This window comes from Schistocerca gregaria, chromosome 1 (genome assembly GCF_023897955.1).
Source record: "Schistocerca gregaria isolate iqSchGreg1 chromosome 1, iqSchGreg1.2, whole genome shotgun sequence".
NCBI lineage: Eukaryota > Metazoa > Arthropoda > Insecta > Orthoptera > Acrididae > Schistocerca > Schistocerca gregaria.
In genome coordinates this window covers 531,068,691-531,093,211 of record NC_064920.1, presented here as the reverse complement: position 1 = coordinate 531,093,211, position 24,521 = coordinate 531,068,691, and the positions used below count along the sequence as shown (strand labels likewise).

Below are 24,521 nucleotides of genomic sequence, written 5' to 3'. Positions count from 1 at the left end.
GGTGACTGGAATTCGAGTGTAGGAAAACGGAGAGAAGGAAACATAGTAGGTGAATATGGATTGGGGCTAAGAAATGAAAGAGGAAGCCGCCTAGTAGAATTTTGCACAGAGCACAACTTGATCATAGCTAACACTTGGTTTAAGAATCATGAAAGAAGGTTGTATACGTGGAAGAACCCTGGAGATACTAAAAGGTATCAGATAGATTATATAATGGTAAGACAGAGATTTAGGAACCAGGTTTTAAGTTGTAAGACATTTCCAGGGGCAGATGTGGACTCTGACCACAATCTATTGGTTATGACCTGTAGATTAAAACTGAAGAAACTGCAAAAATGTGAGAAATTAAGGAGATGGGACCTGGATAAATTGAAAGAACCAGAGGTTGTACAGAGTTTCAGAGAGAGCATAAGGGAACAATTGACAGGAATAGGGGAAAGAAATACAGTAGAAGAAGAATGGGTAGCTCTGAGGGATGTAGTAGTGAAGGCAGCAGAGGATAAAGTAGGTAAAAAGACGAGGGCTGTTAGAAATCCTTGGGTAACAGAAGAAATATTGAATTTAATTGATGAAAGGAGAAAATATAAAAATGCAGTAAATGAAGCAGGCAAAAAGGAATACAAACGTCTCAAAAATGAGATCGACAGGAAGTGCAAAATGGCTAAACAGGGATGGCTAGAGGACAAATGTAAGGATGTAGAAGCTTATCTCACTAGGGGTAAGATAGATACTGCCTACAGGAAAATTAGAGAGACCTTTGGAGAGAAGAGAACCACGTGTATGAATATCAAGAGCTCAGATGGCAGCCCAGTTCTAAGCAAAGAAGGGAAGGCAGAAAGGTGGAAGGAGTATATAGAAGGCTTATACAAGGGCGATGTACTTGAGGACAATGTTATGGAAATAGAAGAGGATGTAGATGAAGACGAAATGGGAGATACGATACTGCGTGAAGAGTTTGACAGAGCACTGAAAGACCTGAGTCGAAACAAGGCCCCCGGAGTAGACAACATTCCATTAGAACTACTGAAGGCCTTGGGAGAGCCAGTCATGACAAAACTCTACCAGCTGGTGAGTAAGATGTATGAGACAGGCGAAATACCCTCAGACTTCAAGAAAAATATAATAATTCCAATCCCAAAGAAAGCAGGTGCTGACAGATGTGAAAATTACCGAACTATCAGTTTAATAAGCCACGGCTGCAAAATACTAACGCGAATTCTTTACAGACGAATGGAAAAACTGGTAGATGCAGACCTCGGGGAGGATCAGTTTGGATTCCGTCGAAATGTTAGAACACGTGAGGCAATACTGACCTTACGACTTATCTTAGAAGAAAGATTAAGAAAAGGCAAACCTACGTTTCTAGCATTTGTAGACTTAGAGAAAGCTTTTGACAATGTTGACTGGAATACTCTTTTTCAAATTCTAAAGGTGGCAGGGGTAAAATACAGGGAGCGAAAGGCTATTTATAATTTGTACAGAAACCAGATGGCAGTAATAAGAGTCGAGGGGCATGAAAGGGAAGCAGTGGTTGGGAAAGGAGTGAGACAGGGTTGTAGCCTCTCCCCGATGTTATTCAATCTGTATATTGAGCAAGCAGTAAAGGAAACAAAAGAAAAATTTGGAGTAGGTATTAAAATTCATGGAGACGAAGTAAAAACTTTGAGGTTCGCCGATGACATTGTAATTCTGTCAGAGACAGCAAAGGACTTGGAAGAGCAGTTGAACGGAATGGACAGTGTCTTGAAAGGAGGATATAAGATGAACATTAACAAAAGCAAAACGAGGATAATGGAATGTAGTCAAATTAAATCGGGTGATGCTGAGGGAATTAGATTAGGAAATGAGACACTTAAAGTAGTAAAGGAGTTTTGCTATTTAGGAAGTAAAATAACTGATGATGGTCGAAGTAGAGAGGATATAAAATGTAGACTGGCAATGGCAAGGAAAGCGTTTCTGAAGAAGAGAAATTTGTTAACATCGAATATAGATTTATGTATCAGGAAGTCGTTTCTGAAAGTATTTGTTTGGAGTGTAGCCATGTATGGAAGTGAAACATGGACGATAACTAGTTTGGACAAGAAGAGAATAGAAGCTTTCGAAATGTGGTGCTACAGAAGAATACTGAAGATAAGGTGGATAGATCACGTAACTAATGAGGAGGAATTGAATAGGATTGGGGAGAAGAGAAGTTTGTGGCACAACTTGACTAGAAGAAGGGATCGGTTGGTAGGACATGTTTTGAGGCATCAAGGGATCACAAATTTAGCATTGGAGGGCAGCGTGGAGGGTAAAAATCGTAGAGGGAGACCGAGAGATGAGTACACTAAGCAGATTCAGAAGGATGTAGGTTGCAGTAGGTACTGGGAGATGAAGCAGCTTGCACAGGATAGAGTAGCATGGAGAGCTGCATCAAACCAGTCTCAGGACTGAAGACAACAACAACATTCTGCAAACCACTGTAAAGTACATGGCAAAGAGTATGTCCCACATTATTAGCACATTATATTCTAGTTCCTTTCACATATGAAGAGCGGGGAAAATGACTGTTTAAATGCCTCTGTGTGTGCTGTAATTAATCCAGTCTTATCCTCGCAATCCCTATATGAGTGATGCATAGGGGGTTGTAGCACATTCCTAGAGTCATCATTTAAGCTCAGTTCTTGAAACTTTACCAGTAGACTTTCTCGTGATTGTTTCTGTCTATATTTCAACATCTCACTTTCCCATGGGTGAAAAACACCCGTGACCATTCATGCCGTCCTTCTCTGTATATATTCAATACCCCCTGCTAGTCCTATTTGGTATGGGTCAGACACAGTTGAGCAATATTCCAGGACGTGTCACAAGATTGGTTTGCAAACAATCTCCTTTGTACATTGATTGCATTTCCCTAGTATCCTACCAATGAACCAAAGTCTGCTACTTTCTTTACTCACGATTGAACCTATGTGATCAGCCGGCCGCGGTGGTCTCGCGGTTCTAGGCGCGCAGTCCGGAACCGTGCGACTGCTACGGTCGCAGGTTCGAATCCTGCCTCGGACATGGATGTGTGTGATGTCTTTAGGTTAGCTAGGTTTAAGTAGTTCTAAGTTCTAAGGGACTGATGACCACAGCAGTTGAATCCCATAGTGCTCAGAGCCATTTGAACCTATGCTCGCCGAGCTGAGGCGCCGTAGAGAATGGAGGTCCCGTTGGTTGTTACCGCCAAGTGCGAATTGCAAGCAGTTATTCCGTTTTTGAACGCAAAGGGCACTGCGCCGATTGAAATCCATCGCCAATTGACGGAAGTGTATGGTGGGTCGTGCATGGATGTCAAATATGTTCGTAAGTGGTGTAGAGAGTTTGCAGCTCGTCGGACCGAAATTCACGACGAACAAAGGAGCGGGAGACCTTCAGTTTCTGAGGAGACAGTGTTGAAGGTTGAGCAAAGCATGCGTGAAGATCAGCGGATCACCCTGGATGATCTCTGCACGTTGGTTCCTGAGGTTTCCCGAAGCACCGCTCACAGAATTTTAACGGAAACATTTAATTACTGGACGCTGTGCGCAAGATGGGTGCCACACATGCTGACTGAGGACGACATGCGGCAACGAGTTCATGCTTCCCCATCATTTCTTCAGCGCCTTTCAGCCGAACAGGACAACTTTCTGGACTCAATTGTTACGGGTGACGAAATCTGGGCATACTACTTTACATCTGAGACCGGGCAACGATCACGCCAGTGGCGACATCCTTCTTCGCAGCATGGCGGTGAGCTGGTATGACATGGGCATACAAAAACTGCTACAGCGTCTACAAAAATGCATCGACAGAAATGGTGATTATGTCGAAAAATAGCTACATGTTGAAGCTGTAAACTGACGTAAACCATTGCAGAAATAAACAGGTCTATGTACTTATAAAAAAATAGGAGAACTTACTTTTGGGATTACCCTCGTACATATCGATATATGCTTGAAAGCATATATATATCAATATTTTACCAACAGCCCTAGTGATAACAGATAAATTGGATATTAAACAACAATCGAACATGTGGCATGGACTCTGCACAGCTACAGATAGCTTCGAATTTGTGACCACAATCATGGTTTACAATTGGATCAGCTGCTGGTTATAATGTTACAACTGTAAATGGAAGTTTGATACTTTTGTTCTGCTCCTGTTCGAATGAATCATTTAGGGACCAAACAGGAGGGGATCAATGCGAAAGGAATGAATATGCTAATTAGCATACATTATAAACTGAAGAGCCAAAAAAACTGGTACACCTGCCTAACATCGTCTAGAGCCCCCGCGAACAAGCAGAAATACTGTAACACGACGTGGCATGGACTCGACTAATGTCTGAAGTAGTGCTGGAGGGAATCGACACCATGAATCCTGCAGGGCTGTCCATAAATCCATAACAATAAGAGGGGGTGGAGATCTCTTCTGAACAGCACGTTCCAAGGCATTCCAAATATGCTCACTAATGTTCATGTCTGGGGAGTTTGGTGGCCAGAGGAAGCGTTTAAGCTCAGAAGAATGCTCCTGGAGCCACTCTTAGCAATTCTGGATGTATGGGATGTCGCATTGTTCTGCTGGAATTGCACAAGTCCGTCAGAATACACATGAGTGCATGCAGGTGATCAGACAGGGTGCTTACGTACGTGTCACCTGTCAGCTGCACACGCCCCACACCATTACAGAGCCTCCACCAGCTTCAACAGTTCCCTGCTGATGTGAAGGATCCCGAATTCATTAGGTTGCCTCCATACCTGTACATATCCATCTGCTCGATACAATTTGAAACGATACTCGTCCGACCAGGCAACAGGTTTCCAGTCATCAACACCAAAATGTCAGTGTTGACGGGCCCTGAAGAGGCGTAAAGCTTTGTGTCGTGCACTCATCAAGGGTACAGGAGTGGCCTTCGACTCCGAACGCCCTTATCGATGATGTTTCGTTGAATGGTTTGTATGCTAACACTTTTTTATGGTCCAGCACTGAAATCTGCAGCAGTTTGCGGAAAGGTTGCACTTCTGTCACGTTGAACGATTCTCCCCAATCATCGTTAGCCCACTTCTTGCAGGATTTTTTTCCTGCCGCAGCGATGTCGGAGATTTGATGTTTTACCGAATTACTGATGTTCACGGTACACTCGTGAAATGGTCGTACGGGAAAATCCGTACTTCTTAGTTTCCTCGGAGATGTTGCGTCCCATCGCTCGTGAGCCGACTATAACACCACGTTCTAATTGACTTAAATCGTGATAACCTGTCATTGTAGCAGCAGTAAGCGATCTAACAACTGCGGCAGACACTTGTCTTACATAGGCGTTGTCAACCGCAGTGCCGTATTCTGCCTAAATTTGAATACGCATCCCACGCACTCTGACCGGAAATTTGTACATCAGTCTGTTGTGCTGCCATTCATGAACAGCATTTCGGGGTATGTTTCCAACAGGATAACGTGTCTACGTGTTCTCCTGCTTCATCACCAGATCTATCTGGAATTGAGCATGTACAGGACGTCAGCTCCAGCGTCATCCACAAACAGCTTTAGCTGTCCCTATATAGGCCGACAAAGTACAACAGGCATGGAACTCCATCCCAGTAACTGACAGCCGGCACCTGTACAGCACGATGAATGGACGTATGCATTCTTGCCTTCAACATTCTGGCGGTTACAGGTCCGGATCGGAGGGGGGGGGGGGGGGGGGGGCCGGCAAACCGGTGTATCTTCCCGGGTCGACAATTTCAGGGGCGTGGGGGACGCCAAATTCACACTCTTTAAGGAGAAAACCTTGTTTCACAAAGCGCCTAGCATGCAGCGCACTTTGGTCTATTGATTATTCATATGTTTGATTTTTGAACATTTCTGAACATATTCTAAGTTAATTTCTGACCGAATCATAAGTTTATATTTTAATGCGCTTATAGTGTGTGTTATGTCTCTGTCAGGGGAATCCGCGTCGCACCTAGGGAAAAAAAAAAAACTTTTCCGCAAACTAAAGGGGATAGGATTATAAGATCTGAGCCGAATACACCCGAACGGATGAATGCCAGTCGCTGTTTGTTTAGGTGGTTGATTGGGTGTGCGAATGATCAGCGTTGTTATAATTATTAGCGAAATCTATAGATACCGACTACCGGAGTGAAAACAAAAGACTAAAAGGAATGACAGTTAAGAAGGATTATATATTAATCTTCACGGTGTATCCAAGAAAATGAAATCTTGACAAATTTTAGCCATATTGCTACTATACTAAGGGCCAGCTGTGAGTCTCCTGTTAGGAGCCGCGTAAGTTCCATTCTCGGAATAGGACGGAAAACGCTTTGAACGGGGCATAATAACTCCTAACCAGGAGAAAACGCAGGATAACTAAACGGGTGATTCTGGCAGGGTTAGTGAAGTTAACCGGAGAATAAATTTTGACAATGGCACGAATAGTTCCAGAATTAGTTATGACAAGACTGTTTGTTAGAACGAGGAAGAAGAAGAAGCGTGGACATCACACAAATTTAATGGAAGAATATGACGATTCCAAATTTATAGAAAAATTTCGTACTTCTCCTTTTCAATTGGAGCGTTGAATGAAATGCGAAACAATTTCTTAAGATAAAACTTTTTGCTTATAGTAGGCCTAACAGGCATTTAATATTGGTACTTCGTGAATTATACTCTGTCGTGTTATTTATGTAAATGAGGTAGGCAGAAATGACAATTTCTGCTAAAACAGTCTCACTTATGTTGCGTGTGTTACAACTGCTGAAATATTAAAAAAGTCTATTTCGTTTTATCTAGCAAACAGTGACAAAATAGACGTCATCAAATCGAGAAACCATACCAGTCTTTGGTGCTATTCGTATTAACAGCTTTTTCAGTATGAGGCAACGACGTTTCGATTTTGCATGTAGCGAAACGTCTGACGAACTTTACGAACTTTGATGAGGTAATATATTCTTTCACAGAAAGAACAGCACACCGTGTAAAGCTGTAGGCAGATTAGAGAGAAAAAAATGCTGGGCCCTAAGTACTGATGAAATGTGTACTTTCTTGCTTGTCTTTACTGCTTTTACGTTTCCTATACTTAAATTTGTATCACAAAAAGGAAAAGTTATTAGCTAATAGGCAATAAAGAGTGCAAACTTTCTGAAAATACCTTATGCTCCCGGCTATAAACAATCCCACCAAGTATTAACAGCGACTTTTTTTTCGTTTTTTTTTTATTTTTTTTAAAAGAAAGGTTGGCAAGATGTCAAACGCGCCGACGGGAAGCATGAGAGGAACCACAGGACATTTTAATTTCCACTCTCCTAAATGTAGCTTTAATGGCTTCCATTACAAAATGTACATGTTTTAATTCGACAGAGGGAAATACAGCGACGTCCGATATAAGAACGTTGTGTGAAGAGGCGTGGCACTGCACTTTGGCACACTTAAGACCAAATAACATGTCTTACATTTCCTCGAACATACACGCTTGTATATCAGACTCTTCAGAAATATGTGCACTACAAAATGAACATATTACTGAGACATCAATTTTTTTAAATTTTTGACGTGCTATCTGAAACGATCGAAGGGGGGAGGGGGGGCCGCCACCATCAAGTTTTTTCCCTGTTTCGGAAATATCGTAGATCGGGGCTGAGCGGCTACACCGGATATTAATGTACCAGCGTTTCAAATACTCGGTAGTACAGTTCCTTTGTGCTAAATCGTTATAATAGAAATTAGCCATACCTGTCGGCGTTTGCTGACACCAGCGTTAGCGACTTCCATCCCCCCTGGATAACTAAAAATAGTCGGTTTTATTGGTTTAAATCTGATTGAATCAATATCGATCAGTGTTAAGTTCTCGATGATTCCATACATAGACCTCAAAATGTGCAGTGTGTCTGCTGTGCTATACTGCATGCACTGTAAGGTATTCACACAATTTATCGCATACACTTACCGTAAGTAATTAAACAGTGACAGTAAAACAGCCGCGCTATGTAGCCGCGGGGTCTAGGAGGCCTTGCCACAGTTCGCGCAGCTCCCTGCGTCTGTGGTTCGAGTCCTGCCACGGGTGTGTATGTGTGTGTTGTCGTTAGTGTAAGTTAGTTTAGGCTATATTAAGTAGTGTGTAAGCCTAGGGACCGATGACCTCAGCAGTTTGATTCCATAGAAACTACAAATTTCCAAAAACATTAAAATTCATGACAGTAAAACAGCCACGCTATGTAGCCGCGGGGTCTAGGGGTCTAGGGGGGGGGGGGGGGGGGTCTCGAAAACAATTCCAGACGAAAAAAATTTCATGAAGAATAGCTTTTAAAAGCAAAAAATCGAGATACAAAACATTAATAACAACGTTAAACAATGTAATGAGGTATTCTTATTGTATCACAAACTATATAATTAATGAAACTTCCTGGCAGATTAAAACTGTGTACCCGACCGAGACCCGAACTCCGCTGCAGAGTGAAAATCTCATTCTGTTCTATATAATTAATGTTAACCGTACTCGTGTCTTACCTATCAGTCTAATACAATTATATTAAGACGCATCGTTTGCCTTCATTGCTATCGAGCGTGGAAGACCAATTGTAGACACTTTTCGTGGAGCATCGCTCAACAACAGTAAAGCATTTTGTACTATGCAGAACGATGAGAGGTGGCTGACGCATTCCACAGAAGGTAAGGGAGAGCAGCCACGGCAGCCGCTGCCAGGCGCTACCAACTGTATCCAGGAGAGGTCTGAACCATGCGGTCTTCAAAAGCAGTCTGCCGTGAAATCTTTTGCAAAAATGTTATTGGACGGAACTTTTATTACCGGTGTGGCAGAAAGTGAAATAAATTGCACCTGTTCTACTATTATACTAAGGATGAAAGGCGTTAAAATAATTTAGGCGATCATCACTTTCGACCGAGAGACTCTGTATTCAAAAGACGCGCTGTTTACTTCTAGACTATGGGTCTGTCCGTAGCATAACAATTCGAACAGAAGATAAGAATTCCTACACGAACTGTACAGCCTACTGTGTTTCCAGATTGTGCGTATAGCCGGACTTAACAGAATTATCGTCGTGGCCATAGCGCGATCGGCGCGGTCTTACGAAGAGAACACGTTAACTGCCATAATCCGATTTACGAGAAACTTCGCGCAGTGGAACAGAATCAAAACAGGCGAACACTTGTCTGGGGTTATCCGTAAATAATCGACCGTTTTTTAGAAGTTTTTATTTTTCCTTTATCTATTAGTGTCCGTATAAGATTACTAAACTAATGTTTTCCGGTGTATATTGAAATAGCGTTGTCTTTATTGGTCACTTATTGCTTGATTTGTGAATGAATTTTAAAAAATCCTGTAGTGTGCCTTGATTCATAATCAATTGCAAGCGCCAGTTTTCGGTAAAGTGATTCGTTATGTGTGGTTTGCTGCGAAATTAGTGCCAACGCGAGAAATCTTCAGCAAAGATAACGACATCTCTTTCCCGAGTGAGATTCGTACGATGAAATGTCACTGCGGCAAACCTGCCTTCGTGCGATAATTGTGGTGTTCGGAATTTCTATGTTGCGAATGTTTCTACGATTCGTATCGTCCAAACCAATGAACCACATCTTCCTGAAGATTAAACATAGGAATGAAATACAAAAATTAACATAAGAATTATACTTGAATGAAATAGAAGAACATGAGAATTTTAAAAATTATAATCCTTAAAAATAAGATACACACATGTATTGTATGATAAATGTATGACATTGTGAAACCCAGTTGTAATTGTACATTAATACAACGTCCTTGTATCTTGTAGCTTGATAAACATTCTTGTACTAAGCCTCTACGGACATGAGTAGATAAATGAAAAAATAAATAAAGTCAATAATGGGGTTTCTAACACGGGACACGAAAGGCTGCATCGCTAGCCACTGTGCCACCATTTCGGCTGAGATCAACGCGAGCTAAAGGCACATTAAAAACCTCGAAAGCTTTGACCGTCTTTTCTCAGAAGCTGTCGAGTATCCACGGATACGCTGAGTCATGTGTTCGCTTTCTTTGACTCCTCTTCCACTGAGCGAAGTTTCTGGGAAATCAGGTTATGGCGCTTGCAATGTTCCCTTCGTTAGAATCAGGCGTCCGGCGTCCGGCTAGGTTCAGATGTTATGTTAAAGACTGTACATTGTCAATAAATATTGTTTGGTGTACCTGAAAGCCTATTCCATAGATATTCCTACACCATGGTCACAGTCACGTTAACTTACCGTCGATCTGTTTATGATGATCCCGCGCTAAATATTAGCTGTCTAGCGCAATTAGTGTTTTCCAGCATTTTCCTAGAAGTATAACGGACTTCGTAGTTTGGTTTCAAAAGCGTTTCCAACAGCTGTTCCAACTCCTATTTCGTCACCGCTGTTGTACCTTCGTCGTTGTCGGGAGAGCACTAATAATGGCGAACTGGAAGCATCTCAGCAGCTGAGTAGCAAAACGACACTCGACAGCATCTGCTGTGTAGAGCCTTCGTGATTGTTTATGGCAATTGTATTGCAAAGGCACGTAATCTTACGCGACTCATTGAAAGCACGATGATATCAATTGAAACATCTGTCGTCCAAGGAGCAGTTCGTGCGGTCTAACGCACTGCTTTCCGAGAGGGAAGGCGTGCCGGTCCCCGGCACGAATCCGCCCGGCAGGTTAGTGTCGAACTCCGGTGTGCCGGCCAGCCTGTGGGTGGTTTTTGCGGTTTTCCATCTGCCTCGGCGAATACGGGCCGGTTCTCTGTTACACTATGTCGATGATGCTGCGCGAACACCGTCTCCGCGTACGCGTACACCATAATTACTCTACCAAGCAAACATTGGGTTACAATCGTCTGGAATGAGACGTTCCTGGGGGCGGCGGGAGGTAGGGGGAGGGGCGATCATGGGAAAGGCGGCTGGGGGAGGGGGTCCACTGGGGCCGAACCGCACAATACCCCTAAGTTCGGTGTGGAGCGGCGGTGGGGTGAGTGGACTGCTGTAGCCTGTTGTGGGGTTGTGAGCCACTGAGGGCTACTGCGGGGACGAAGCCTCTCCGTCGTTTCTAGCTCCCCAGTTCAATACATACACACTTATATACATGCAAGGAGTAGTTAAGAGCAAACCTTTTGACTGGACAAATCTCCTATAAAATAAATTTTGTTTCGAAATATAGAATTATTCATTCGTTGCCAGTTTGTTCATTCGCTTTCGTACAAACAACTTCTATCTTTTCCGTTTCAATGCTCGTCATGTTATTATTTACATACCATTCATTTTCGGTATGGTGTTAATTGTAGTTTTAACCATTGTCATTTCCAACTTCTTCATTTCGTATCCTTTTTCATTCAGTTTCGAATGGGGAATTCATCTGATACTGCCAGTAAGCGGTACATCAGACGGATGGAGTTTTTTTCCCATCTCAGCCTTTAAAGCTATATTTAACAATACTCAGTAGGAGAGGACCGCGGCTGAACAAATGGACTTTTTGTAAAGCATGAAACTGTCGGATGTAATTGAAGAACTGGGAAATAAGAAAGCAAGGGAATTTTACGGGTGCTTGTATGGCGATTTGTACCTTATCAAATTACGGCATGCATGTAACAGTTTTGTGGTTTTTATTTTGAATTCAAGTTAAGTGCTTGATTGTGTACGTTATGCCATAAAAGTATTTAAATAACGACATTTTTTCACACAAATACTTGAATTATTTATGATTGTAATTGTCCTAGTATTGGATAATTTCGGCGTTTTGCGGTTCTCAAGTGGTCACTTATTACTTTGTTGTGCTGTGATCAGTATGTACTATTCTAAATCTGATGGAATTAGTACGTACAATATGTATTTAACGCACCACACTAAAGTAATAAGTGACAAATTGAAAGCAGCATAACGCCTAAATTGGCCAATAAAGGAAATAAGTAGGACCTTGTCTTTCAAACAATTCTATACGACTGCAGCACCTAACATAAGGTAATAAAAACATTATATATTCTTAAATCAATTAAAAACCGTGAGAAGAATGTCTCCGTGCCCCAAATAAACTAGATATATACAAACAACACATGTAATAATTAATTCTCCATCGATCATTAAGCTGGAAAAGCAAATAAGTAATACGACTTAATGAAACACATCTGAGCCGCTTTCCTTTTCTTGGTAATATAGCAAGACGAAAGTAAGCTGCAAAACCAGTTCTAATAAAATAATGTATAATCAATATATGAAAAAGAAAATATTATCAAGTAATTTCAAGTCCGAGAACTAAGTGAAATTTCGTAATTTCGACTGTTGAAAACAACGACTGGATGGAGAAGAAAAAAATGAAGGTAACTCAGGTTTGTACGGATTTTGATAAACTCAATAGGTTTTCGAAACCAAGCTCCAATGCCCATAAAAATAAAATTTCAAATCAATATACACTACCAGTTCCAACTTTCGCCATTAATACGTTAACTTTTAATCCGAAAATCAATAAAATATGAGAGTCGCCCACAGTTTCAACTTCTATCCGCGGCAGCGCTACGAACACAGTTCCCAGCATAGGCGGCAGTTACACTGACTCAAGAAGAAGACATGTACGCCATTTTCAGATCACTGCTGCCGACGTGTGATTTGTAGTGCTTCTTTATAATATCAGCTGTAATTGAAAATGCCGCCGCGTGTGAAATCAGATCTGTCATTCGTTTTCTAAATGCAAAGAAAGTCAAACCAAAGGAAATTCATTGACAAACCTGCGAGGTTTACAGACAAAATGCTATGAGTGATTCACTGGTTATAAGATGGGTCAGACTGTTCAATGAAGCACGTGATCAAGTTCACGATGAAGAACGAAGTGGACGTCCGTCTATGGTTACTGGTGAACTGGTTCACTGGCACGCGCGCGTTTGATCATCCACCACACAGCCCGGACCTCGCTCCTAGCGACTTTCATCTCTTCTTACACCTAAAATCTGTCGTTGGTGGTCAACACTTCAACGATGATGATAAGCTGAAAGAACATGTTACCACTTGGTTCAATACACAGGTGGCAACTTTCAGGCATACAAAAACTAGTGTCACGCTATGACAAGTGCCTAGAAAATTTCGGAAGCTATGTAGAAAAGTAGTTCAACAGTTGTAGATTTTTGTACAATAAATATTTTTTCTATATCTGTACATGTTTGTTTTATATAACCAAACGGAACTTTGTGGACATACCTCGTAACTAACGGACGCTGAGAGGTCAATGGAGGGATGCCTGTTGGGAATGAGTATGGGAAAGAGGGAAAGAAACAAGTATCAGCCAAAAGACAGGAGTGCAGGGCGTAATTATGACTGTAATGAAAATGGATTGAAAGATGAATGCTGGATTTCAGGAGACAAGGTACTGGAGGTTGCTGGACGTCACTCAAAAGCATACAGGAGGAACGTGAATGTGTATAAATGAGAAACGTTATGTAGTGACAGGTCTAGCTAGACCAGTCATTTTTCCGCGCTGAATTTAATTAATATGAGGCAAGGATCGGTAAATCGAGACATAATTATATTCTTTCATATCGTTAATAAGGTTATAGATGCATTCTTAATACGTGTACACGACGACGTAAAACTATGGACATTGTCATATTTCTCTCACGTAATACGAATTTGATAATGGCTGTCTGTGACTATCTGTGTACACAATCAGAAATTACGCAGTGTTTCTAAATACGCGTGGCAAACGTTGCAAGGTGATGATAGATACGATTGTTCATCTGTTCAAAATTTCTTGTAGAAAAGAAAATATCTCCATTACAGCGTTCGCACATAACAACATGAGGCAACGACGTTGGGATCACGTATTTATTTCAAACTTTGTATACCTTTAGTAGGCCATTAAAACAACATAATGTGGAAGTGGTAACATGTACTACTGTGGCAATTTCGAGAAAATCGCAAGAGAAGTATCATGTGTCTGTTATGTAACGGATGTATGCGTCCGTAGGAAGTGAAAGGTAAATTGATAGTGGTCAAATGGTGCTGGCACGGTAGCTCAGTGTGTTCGGTCAGAGGGTAGCTGCCCTCTGTAATGATAACCTGAGTCAATGGATCAACTATGAACTTGAACGGGTGTCATGGGAAATCCGCCCCAAACGAATGCAACGAACACAAGAAAAAAATGATTAGCGTTTGATCGTCGTAAGAAGAACGTGTATGAAGCGATGGATCGACTACCGCTAATACTTGGCTTTTAATCTATATTTTTTTCTTCGCTGACCATATTATTTAGTTTATGTCACTTGAGAGGTAAAATAATAAAAAAACACGTGTATTTGCACGAAGTTTTAGTGAGTTTCATGGTATTTGACTACTTACTATTTTTAATTAAATTTAATTACTATAAGAAACTTACTTATAACTATCGACATGTAAATGAAGAAATGCATAGAGTTTTCCTGAAAATGTATGCCTTGTGACCTACCCTTCTCTCGTTGCTCTTTTTCTTTCGCTGATCTTTCCTCTTCTTTCTTCCTTCTTCGTACCGCGGCTATAACTGAGGGTTTTCAATGCAGAAATGCAGTGAGAAGGGGGCACATATGTGTGGTGGTTCACTATGTCGTAGTACTGAGAGGGAGCATGACTCGTGCCTCTGGTTTGAGAAGACTGAAGTACGAACATTTCTCAAAATAAAAACAGGTATGTGCTCTCTTTTCTTTTAAAACTACAAAAGCGTAGCTAGTACTATCTATCGTTCTACTAACTGAATGAGCGCGATACCATTGATGAAATTTCAACCTCGTAAGAAGTTTATTAATACCAATTAGCTTAAATAAAAAACTTATCCAATCCAAGTCAGAGTAATTAGTTTTTAATGTGTGTGTAGTGGTCATTAATACTTAAAAGATCGTTTCAATAATTCTATCACTGTCTGTCCGTTTATGAGTTGCTAAGCACCGTATCAACAAGCTGATTATGCAATGATTAATATTTGTCGTATCCCCACAGTAAATCGCTACTCGCTTGCTTTAAGCATCAAGACGATTACTATGTCGCTCATATAAGTCTTTGATAGTTATTATCAAGCTAATGTCCGTAAATTGCGGTTAATGTTACTGAATCACACACGCGACGATAACGCCCGATATCCAGCCGCGTATCTTAAACTCCGCGCCGATATTTGAGAATTCGCGCGGGATTTGTTTGCACCATAGTCGGGTTGTGGTTCCCTAGAATAATTTTTTAAATCAACTGTGGGTTGTAAATTAACAATTATATGCCCATTCATGAAAGCTACAGCAGATCCGCACTCGACGGCTACTAATTGATCACGCACTCGAACAACACGGAAATTTTATTTTTTTCTTACAAAGAAAAAACATACCGTGCATAATGCAACAAGGTTATTTGCTATGTCAAAACATTTATATCTATCTCATTAAAACTCGTTACCTATTAAATGTTGTACGTAATTAAATTCTTTACTCTGTAAATAATCAATAAAATTTAGAAATGAATGACAAGTATAAAAAAAATTCAAGTTGATATGACGTCATGGGTCACTACTGGTTTCGACTCCCCTACACTCACGTGACGCAAAGTAGATCCGACTATATAGGACATACTCATGTAATGTTACAGCCTGTTGTGATTTGCGAGATCCCTTATACATGCAATCCGGTAAGATCTTCGGAACTACTTTGCAACTCCACGTTTCGAGGTGCAGACATAAGAGGCAGGCCTCATTTGCCAATTAACGTGCGTAGCGGTCGCTGATGTAGTATTATGTTGTCTTACTGGCCTACTGAAGGTGTGCAAAGTTTGAAGTAAATCTGTGATCACAACGTCGTGGCCTCCATTGTTAGCAAAGTTACCGGCGAGATCAGATAATAACTTCAGAAACGCCTGTGGTGTTTTCCTAGAGGGTAAGGGTATCGTTGAGTGACGTCAACAGTTCATGTACAGCAGTTCTCACGCAAGCGTTTATACTCTCTGTTCACGTTTTTATTTTACCTTCTGTAACTCAGTGACAAGTAATTCTGGTTCATATATAATAGGTCAAGAATTTGTCCTATTATGCTATTAGGAAACATCGTCGTCTTCCCCACCATCTCCTCTGCAATACGTTTTCTGTTTTCAGCATTCTGAGTGGTTAATGCGGCCCGCCACGACCCCCTGTGCCAACCCCTTCACGTCACAGTAGCACGTACACACTGCGTCTTCGTTATTCGTGATAAATATTCCAATATCTGTCTCCCTTGCAGTTTTTGACCTTTATATAAGGTGGATGACAGAGCAATGCAACATTTTTTTCTCTTTCAGTTTCCGCTGAAAATATACGGAATATGCTGTGGGACATCGAGGAATATCCTTGCCTCAGACCCAACAGTTTCATGAACCTCCAGTAGGTGACAGCGCTATATGTATAATTCAAAATAGCGTCTATAGGGAGGTGAGTTTCAAGCTAAGAGCTGTCGATGAGTTTCTTTTGGCAGAAAACTAGAGCGTCGGACTTATTCACAGATGCTTACAGAATGTCTACGGAAGCTCGCAGATAACAAGAGAAAGGTGAGACGTTGGGCGAGGAGACCGTTATAATCGCGAAAAGGTCGCAGAAAGCCGTCCCATCTCCCACGTGCTGGCCGGTCACATACACCTATGGCTCCTACAATGTCAGAACGTGCGAACACACTCATTCAAGGTAATCGACGGATCACAATCAAACATCTCCCTACTCAACTGGACGTCTCTGTTGGTAGTGCTGACACACTAGTCCACCAAGTGGGACACTGCCGGCCGGAGTGGCCGTGCGGTTCTAGGCGCTACAGTGTGGAGCCGAGCGACCGCTACGGTCGCAGGTTCGAATCTTGCCTCGGGCATGGATGTGTGTGATGTCCTTAGGTTAGTTAGGTTTAATTAGTTCTAAGTTCTAGGCGACTGATGACCTCAGAAGTTAAGTCGCATAGTGCTCAGAGCCATTTGAGCCAATTCGGACACTGTTCTTCCTCATCCACCCTTCAGTCCAGATCTCATGCCTTCCGACTTCCATATGTTTGCCCTAGTGAAGGATGCACTCCGCGGGAAACAGTACATGGATGATGTGTGGGTGGGTGTGGGGGTGGGGGGAGAGGTGGGGGGGGGAGGTGGGTGTGCTCCGACGTCGGCCAGTAGAGCGGTACCACGCGGGCATACAGGCCGTCTCATGTAAGGTGATGTAAGGCCTTCGCATTGAACGGAGAGAGCATCGTGTAGCTAAAATAGTGGAAATAATATTGGGTATTGGAATCTTGGCCCGCCGCGGTGGTCTAGCGGTTCAGGCGCTCAGTCCGGAACCGCGCGACTGCTACGGTCGCAAGTTCGAATCCTGCCTCGGGCATGGATGTGTGTGATGTCCTTAGGTTAGTTAGGTTTAAGTAGTTCTAAGTTCTAGGGGACTGATGACCACAGATGTTAAGTCCCATAGTGCTCAGAGCCATTTCAACCATTTGAACCATTGGAATCTTGAATACAACCAACCCGCTTTCAGAAAAAAAGTGTTGCGTTGCTTATTGAACGTTCCTCCTGGTACTATCGATATTATTCTCTGATGTTTTAACTAGAGTCCCTGATACTGTTATCTCATACCTTCTTCTAGTTAGTATTTCCTACACACACACGCGCGCGCGCGCGCACTGACGAGCAAAACCACTGTGACCACTGACCACCACGAGACTGAATGCTGTCTCATTGTGTTGTGGGCACCTTATGAATGGGGATGTTGGACGCCCACAGCTCATGTTCACCTAACGAAGTCGACAGTTACAGTTTCAGAGTCTGCAGGATCATCGCGATTGCACTGTGGATCAACAGAAACGCGTCGCCAGCTCAGATGAAACATGTTTCTGGTAATAGCAGGTCGATGGTCGTGTCCGCATACGCTGTCAACCAGGCGAAAGGCAGCTCGAGACATACCGTGTGCCACGGATGCGTGCCAGTGAGCGCAGTACTGTGCATTCGTCTCGGTGTCTAATCGAAGAACTGTAGTCTATGTGAAGAATATAGCGGACACCTGCATCTCCTCATGCATAATGTCTTTCTCGATGGCGATGACATCTTCAGTAGGATAGCTATCCGTGTTACAAGGACACAGTCGTGCTAATATGGACTGAGGAGCGTAATAGTGAACCCATGTCGATGGTTTGGTCACCAAATCCGATGGAACACATCTAGGACGCTACCGGGTGTCAGCTCCACACCCATAGTTTATGAGAACTGTGTGATCCCTTTGTAGATACCTGGTGCCTCATACCTAAAGAAACCTACCAGTTACTTGTAGAATCCATGACACGCGGAATAGCTGCTATATTGCATTGTAAAAGTGGATCAACACGCTATTAATCAGGTGACTACAATGTTTTGACTCAATAGTATGTTTCTTTCCTCGCCAGTTCTTTGCATAATCTGATTTCTTATCAGTTACTAGCTGTACGCGGTCGTGCATTGCTGTGGCTGAGTCTGCTTGAATAAAGAAAAGAAAGAAAAGGGAATACACATGCTTCTAGTACTACGGCAATTGGATATAGGTCCTAGTCTCCTTCTCTCCCATATCTCTGTCAATCTTCACTCCGCATTTTCTTTGTCCATCTCCTCTTCCTTGCCCCCCTCTCTGTTCATCACCTCCTCCCCCTCTCTTTGTCTATCTTCTCCTCGCCCCTCTCTACCCATCTCCTCTTGCCCCCACTCTCCCCCTATCACCTTCTCCCCCTTTATCGATCCATCATTTCGTCCAACCTCTCTCTCCATCTCCTCTTGCATCCTCTCTCCATCTTTTCCATCCCGTTTATGTCCATTTCCTCACAACCTTTTGTCCATGTCCTCTCCCCCTCTCTCTATCACCCTGAGCCTTGTTTATTGTTATTGCAAATTCAGGTTTTGTAGAAGTACTTTAATCACAAACCAATAAACCATAAATACAACTTTACTCGTTTCCTTCATATTTTATCTATATATCTATATATTATATGTATTAAAACATACATATATGAAAGAATTAGGAACCTAAAAACACACCCGTATTAGAATTAAACATTGTGTCAAAATTTCAAAGCAATCAGTCAAGAACTTTCAGAGATTAACCGTTTTGAACAAACTAACGTTTTCATTTCTATAACGTTTCCCCTTCTATTAAATATATACCAGATGGCATTCCAGCAGTTATATCAATACACGTGATTACTCGAATGACATATTGTGTTAAAATTTCAAAGCAATCCGTGAAGAACTTTCGGAGATTTAAGATTCTGAAGAAACGAACGTCTTCGTTTGTACTTTTATAGAAACTGTATGTGTTCCTAATCACAAATCTCCGAACGGTTTTGACCGAATGCTTTGAAATTTTGACGCAACGTTGCATTGGAATACGCGTGTATTTTTACATACCTACTTTTTAACATATGTGATATATAATTTTTTATATATTCAATAATAGGGATATGTTACAAAAATATAAAAAAAGTTACATATATCAAATATTAAGTAAATAGATATCTAAAAACACCCCTGATTTAGAAATACAACGCCGTGTCAGAATTTCAAACCAATCGGTCAAGAGCTTTCGGAGATATTTTTACATACCTACTTTTTAACATATGTGATATATAATTTTTTATATATTCAATAATAGGGATATGTTACAAAAATATAAAAAAGTTACATATATCAAATATTATGTAAACAGATATCTAAAAACACCTCTGATTTAGAAATACAATGCCGTGTCAGAATTTCAAAGCAATCGGTCAAGAGCTTTCGGGGACACACGGTTTTGAGAAAACAAGTATTTACGTTTTTATTTATGTAGATGTTGACATAATTGGACTGAAAAATCCAATTTACTGCATTAAATGTGCTTAGTGTTTTCAAATGAGAAGTTAGTTTCTAAAAGATACAGCAAATTGACTGAAGCGCACCTTCAAGAATGTCTCCCTGGACAGCTTAATTAGCTTCCCCACTGAGAACTCCAGGGGCTGCGATGCTCTCGTCACGAGTAAGAGGAGCGCTCGTTTGAAACGGGCGTCAGCGTCAACCCAGTTGCAACTGTAGGCCGTCCGAGCCAGTCTCTCACTCTGAAACAAATTAGTGTTTTGAATATCGTACAAAAGATGTTTGAAGAGTGCTTGCACAATATAGTGACCCTGGTCTAAAAGGCAAAACTTGTGAATCATCATTCATTTAGAACACTGTTTCATTACTTGTATTGTATTGTATGTTAACCGGAGGCCTAGAAACGACAGAGAGGCTACGTCTTGACCGACGTAGGGTTTGCCGCAACCACATGGAATATTATATGCGTTCGCTTTCTTCAGGCCAAATCCGTCTTTCACCGTCCCCAGTAAGGCGCGTATCTTGGACGGTGGTCGGTAGACCGTGTCAATTTTGTGTTGTTTTAGCAGTTTCCCAATTTTTGACGTCACGTTGCCTGCATAAGGTAGAAAGGCAAGGCCTGGTTCATCATCTTTAACTATTCTTCATCTGGGTTTCTGCTGCGTTTCCGTCGTCTGAAGGCTGTCTGGATCTATCGGTTGCTGTGCCCGTTCTTGAGGAACACATTTCTGGCCCCTACCAGCTTCTACTGGGACAGCATCTTCAAGGACGCCATTGATATTCACGTAACGGACAATCCCATAAACCGAGACACAGGTTTTCAGCTGAGCAAGGCATGGAAACCCTTACTTAGCTCCATCAAGGAATCACGCCCCAAGCGAAAAAAGATCTTTCCACGAAGGCCGCCGGGGACACTCCACGAGATTCTGCATCTTCCACCACCCGGCGCGACGCCGGGGACGGCGCGGACCTGCGTCGGTGCCCGCAAACGGATTGTTGGAGGCCGCAATCGGAGCATCGGCGCTAGCAGACGGAACGTCGGCGGCCGCAATCGGACCGTCGGCACAGGGAATCGAAGCCCGACTGACGGACGTCAATAACACACAGAGAGACAAAACAGGACAACACACACAGACAAAACTGACACTCCAAGGCCAACATTTGCAGAAGTGGTCTCTCCACCAAAGAGCCACGAAAACGTCGAGAAAATCGGCGCAAGCTCTGTCACCACAACACCAGACACCAGAATAACACCGGGAAAAACACAACAACGACCAGGTCCACCAAGACAGAGGAAGCTATAGGGAACCCCACACACACTCCATCCACTCGGATCAGTTGTTAGGCATTACGGTCCAGACCATGAGCTTCGTCAAGGAAATGATGAAGGAATCTAGGGAGGCCCAGAAGCAGAACACTCAGATTCTCGTTGCCCTTCAGGCAACAGTCCAGCAATCGCTCCCCTCTGCTACTTCCTCAGTAGTCACAAAACCACATCATGGATAGACGACCGAATATCCAAGGGCTGACAATGTGCGTCTTTGACGCAGACGGCATTGTCGATCAAGAGGTCAAGTTCAGAGAACTCATGAAGGAGTTCTCCATCGACGTACGCATGAGAAGGAAAACCCACCTAAAACCGGGAATAAAAGCGACAGTTCCCAACTATGTTAGCTATCGCAAAGACAGGCCAACCCAAGGCGGAGGAGTGGCCATATACATAAAAAGAGGGATCCCCCACCATCAGGTATTCTTACCAGCTACCAATAAAATCGAAGCAATTGAGGCAAACACCCCGATTGGAACTCTAGAGTAACCTCCAGAGCAGGTGCCAAACTGCAAAGACTAGGGCGCGACCACCACTTCGAAACATGATGTCCGGTCGAGCCCACACACTTTCCAAAAAGTGGAGGTAGGCCCGACGTGTTAGACATAGGATGATCGCGGGGTTTGTGGCCGCAAGGACAATCAACAGAATGTCCTCCGATCACAACTCAGTGATTCTAGACATCGATTGGGAGCATGGGTAGAACTTCCACGGTACCAGACGTCCTACAAACGTACTGACTGGGAGCGATACCGAGAAACTGTCGCATCTTGATATCGCTTGCGCTCCGCCACGTACTGCCGAAACAGTAGAACAATAGGTCAGGCGTGCACTACATACAGGAAGCGGCTACAAGGGTAGCGGAGTACGTGTGGAGTGCACATGTGGGTTTTTTAGGTTAGAGAATTCCCTCCGTAGACGCGACAAGACGCCTCCTGAGACGCGACAAGGTAACAGTAGGCAAAACGCAACAGGGAATAACAATATTAATGTGGTAATAGTAAACTGCAGGAGTGTCTATAGAAAGGTCCCAGAACTGCTCTCATTAATAAACGGCCACAATGCCCACATAGTACTAGGGACGGAAAGTTGGCAAAACCAGATGTAAACAGTAATGAAATTCTAAACTCAGACTGGAATAGATAGCGCAGAGACAGGCTGGACAGTGAAGGGGGAGGTGTGTTTATAGCGATAAAAAGTGCAATAGTATCGAAGGAAATTGACGGAGATCCGAAATGTGAAACAATTTGGGTGAAGGTCACGGTTAAAGCAGGCTCAAACATGGTTATTGGATGTCTCTATAGGCCCCTTGGTTCAGCAGCTGTTGTGGCTCAGCACCTGAAGGAAAATTAGGAAAATATTTCGAGTAGATTTCCCAACCATGTTATAGTTCTGGGTGGAGATTTTAATTTACCGGATATAGACTGGGAGACTCAAACGTTTATAACGGGTGGCAGGGACAAAGAATCCAGTGAAATTTTTTAGAGTGCATTATCTGAAAACTACCTTCAGCAGTTAAACAGAGAACCGACTCGTGGCGATAACGTATTAGACCTTCTGGAGAAAAACAGGCCCGAACTATTTGAAACAATTAAGGCAAAACAGGGAATCGGCCGTCATAAAGCCGTTAGTGCATCGATGATTTCAGCCGTAAATAGAAATGTCAAGAAAGGTAGGAAGATTGTTGTGTTTAGCAAAATTGACAAAAAGCAGATTTCAGAGCACTTGACGCCTCAACACAAAAGTTTGGTCTCAAGTACAGATAGTGTAGAGGATCAGTGGACAAAGTTCAAAACCATCGTACAATATGCATTAGATGAGTATGTGCCAAGCAAGATCGTAAGAGATGGAAAAGAGCCACCGTGGTTCAACAACCCTGTTAGAAAACTGCTACTGAAGCAAAGGGAACTTCACAGCAAACATAAACATAGCCAAAGCCTTGCAGACAAACAAAAATTACGCTAAGCGAAATGTAGTGAGAGGAGGGCTATGCGAGAGGCGTTCAATGAATTCGAAAGTAAAGTACTGACTTGGCAGAAAATCGTAAGAAATTTTTGACTTATGTCAAAGCGATAGGTTGATCAAAACAAAATGTCCAGACACTCTGTGATCAAAATGGTACTGAAACAGAGGATGACACACTAAAGGCCGAAGTACTAAATGTCTTTTCCCAAAGCTGTTTCACAGAGGAAGACTACACTGTAGTTCCTTTTGTTGATTGTCGCACAGATGACAAAATGGTAGATATCGAAATAGACGACAGATGGATAGAGAAACAATTAAAATCGCTCAAAAGAGGAAAGGCCGCTGGACCTGATGGGATACCAGTTCGATTTTGCACAGAGTACGCGAAGTAACTTGCCGCCCTTCTTGCAGTGGTGTACCGTAGGTCTCTAGAAGACAGTAGCGTTCCAAAGGATTGGAAAAGGACACAGGTCATCCCCGTTTTTAAGAAGGGACGTCGAACAGATGTGCAGAACTATAGACCTATATCTCTAACGTCGAAGAATTTTGGAACACGTATTATGTTCGAATATGATGACTTTTCTGGAGACTAGAAATCTACTCTGTAGGAATCTGCATGTGTTTCGAAAAAGACTATCGTGTGAAACCCATCTCACGCTATTCGACCGCGAGACTCAGAGGGCCATAAACACGGGTTTTCAAGTAGATGCCGTGTTTCTTGACTTCTGCAAGGTGTTCGATACAGTTCCCCACAGTCGTTTAATAAACAAAGTAAGAGCATATGAACTATTAGACCATGTGTGTGATTGGATTGAAGAGTTTCTAGATAACACAACGCAGCATGTCATTCTCAATGGAGAGAAGTCTTCCGAAGTAAGTAAGATTTCAGATGTGCCGCAGGGGAGTGTCGTAGGACCGTTGCTATTTTCAATATACATAAATTACCTTGTGGATAACATCGGAAGTTCAATGAGGCTTTTTGCGGATGATGCTGTAGTATATCGATAGGTTGTAACACCGGAAAATTGTACCGAAGTGCAGGAGGATCTCCAACGAATTGACGCATGGTGCATGGAATGGCAACTGAATCACAATGTAGACAAGTGTAATGTGCTGCGAATACATAGAAAGAAAGATCCTTTATCATTAAGCTACAATATAGCATGTCAGCAACTGGAAGCAGTTAATTCCATAAATTATCTGGGTGTAGGCATTAGGAGTGATTTAAAATGGAATGACTATATAAAATTAATCGTCGGTAGAGATGATAGAAACTCCAGTGGAAGACTCTGCAGGAGAGACGGTCAGTGGCTCGGTATGGGCTTTTGTTGAAGTTTCGAGAACATACCGTCACCGAGGAGTCAAGCAGTATATTGCTCCCTCCTACGAATATCTCGCGAAGAGACCATGAGGATAAAAC

The 24,521-nt window shown here is 42.5% G+C and overlaps 1 protein-coding gene across 1 annotated transcript in view; it reads right to left on the bottom strand.

Moving 5' to 3' along the window:
* LOC126358277 (odorant receptor Or2-like) overlaps positions 1-24,521 on the bottom strand; it is a 137,754-nt gene that overhangs the window by 7,410 nt on the left and 105,823 nt on the right. Inside the window, exon 8 of the mRNA XM_050007538.1 lies at positions 19,896-20,051. Within this exon, the coding sequence (XP_049863495.1) occupies positions 19,896-20,051 (156 nt within the window). The remainder of the gene's footprint in view (positions 1-19,895; positions 20,052-24,521) is intronic.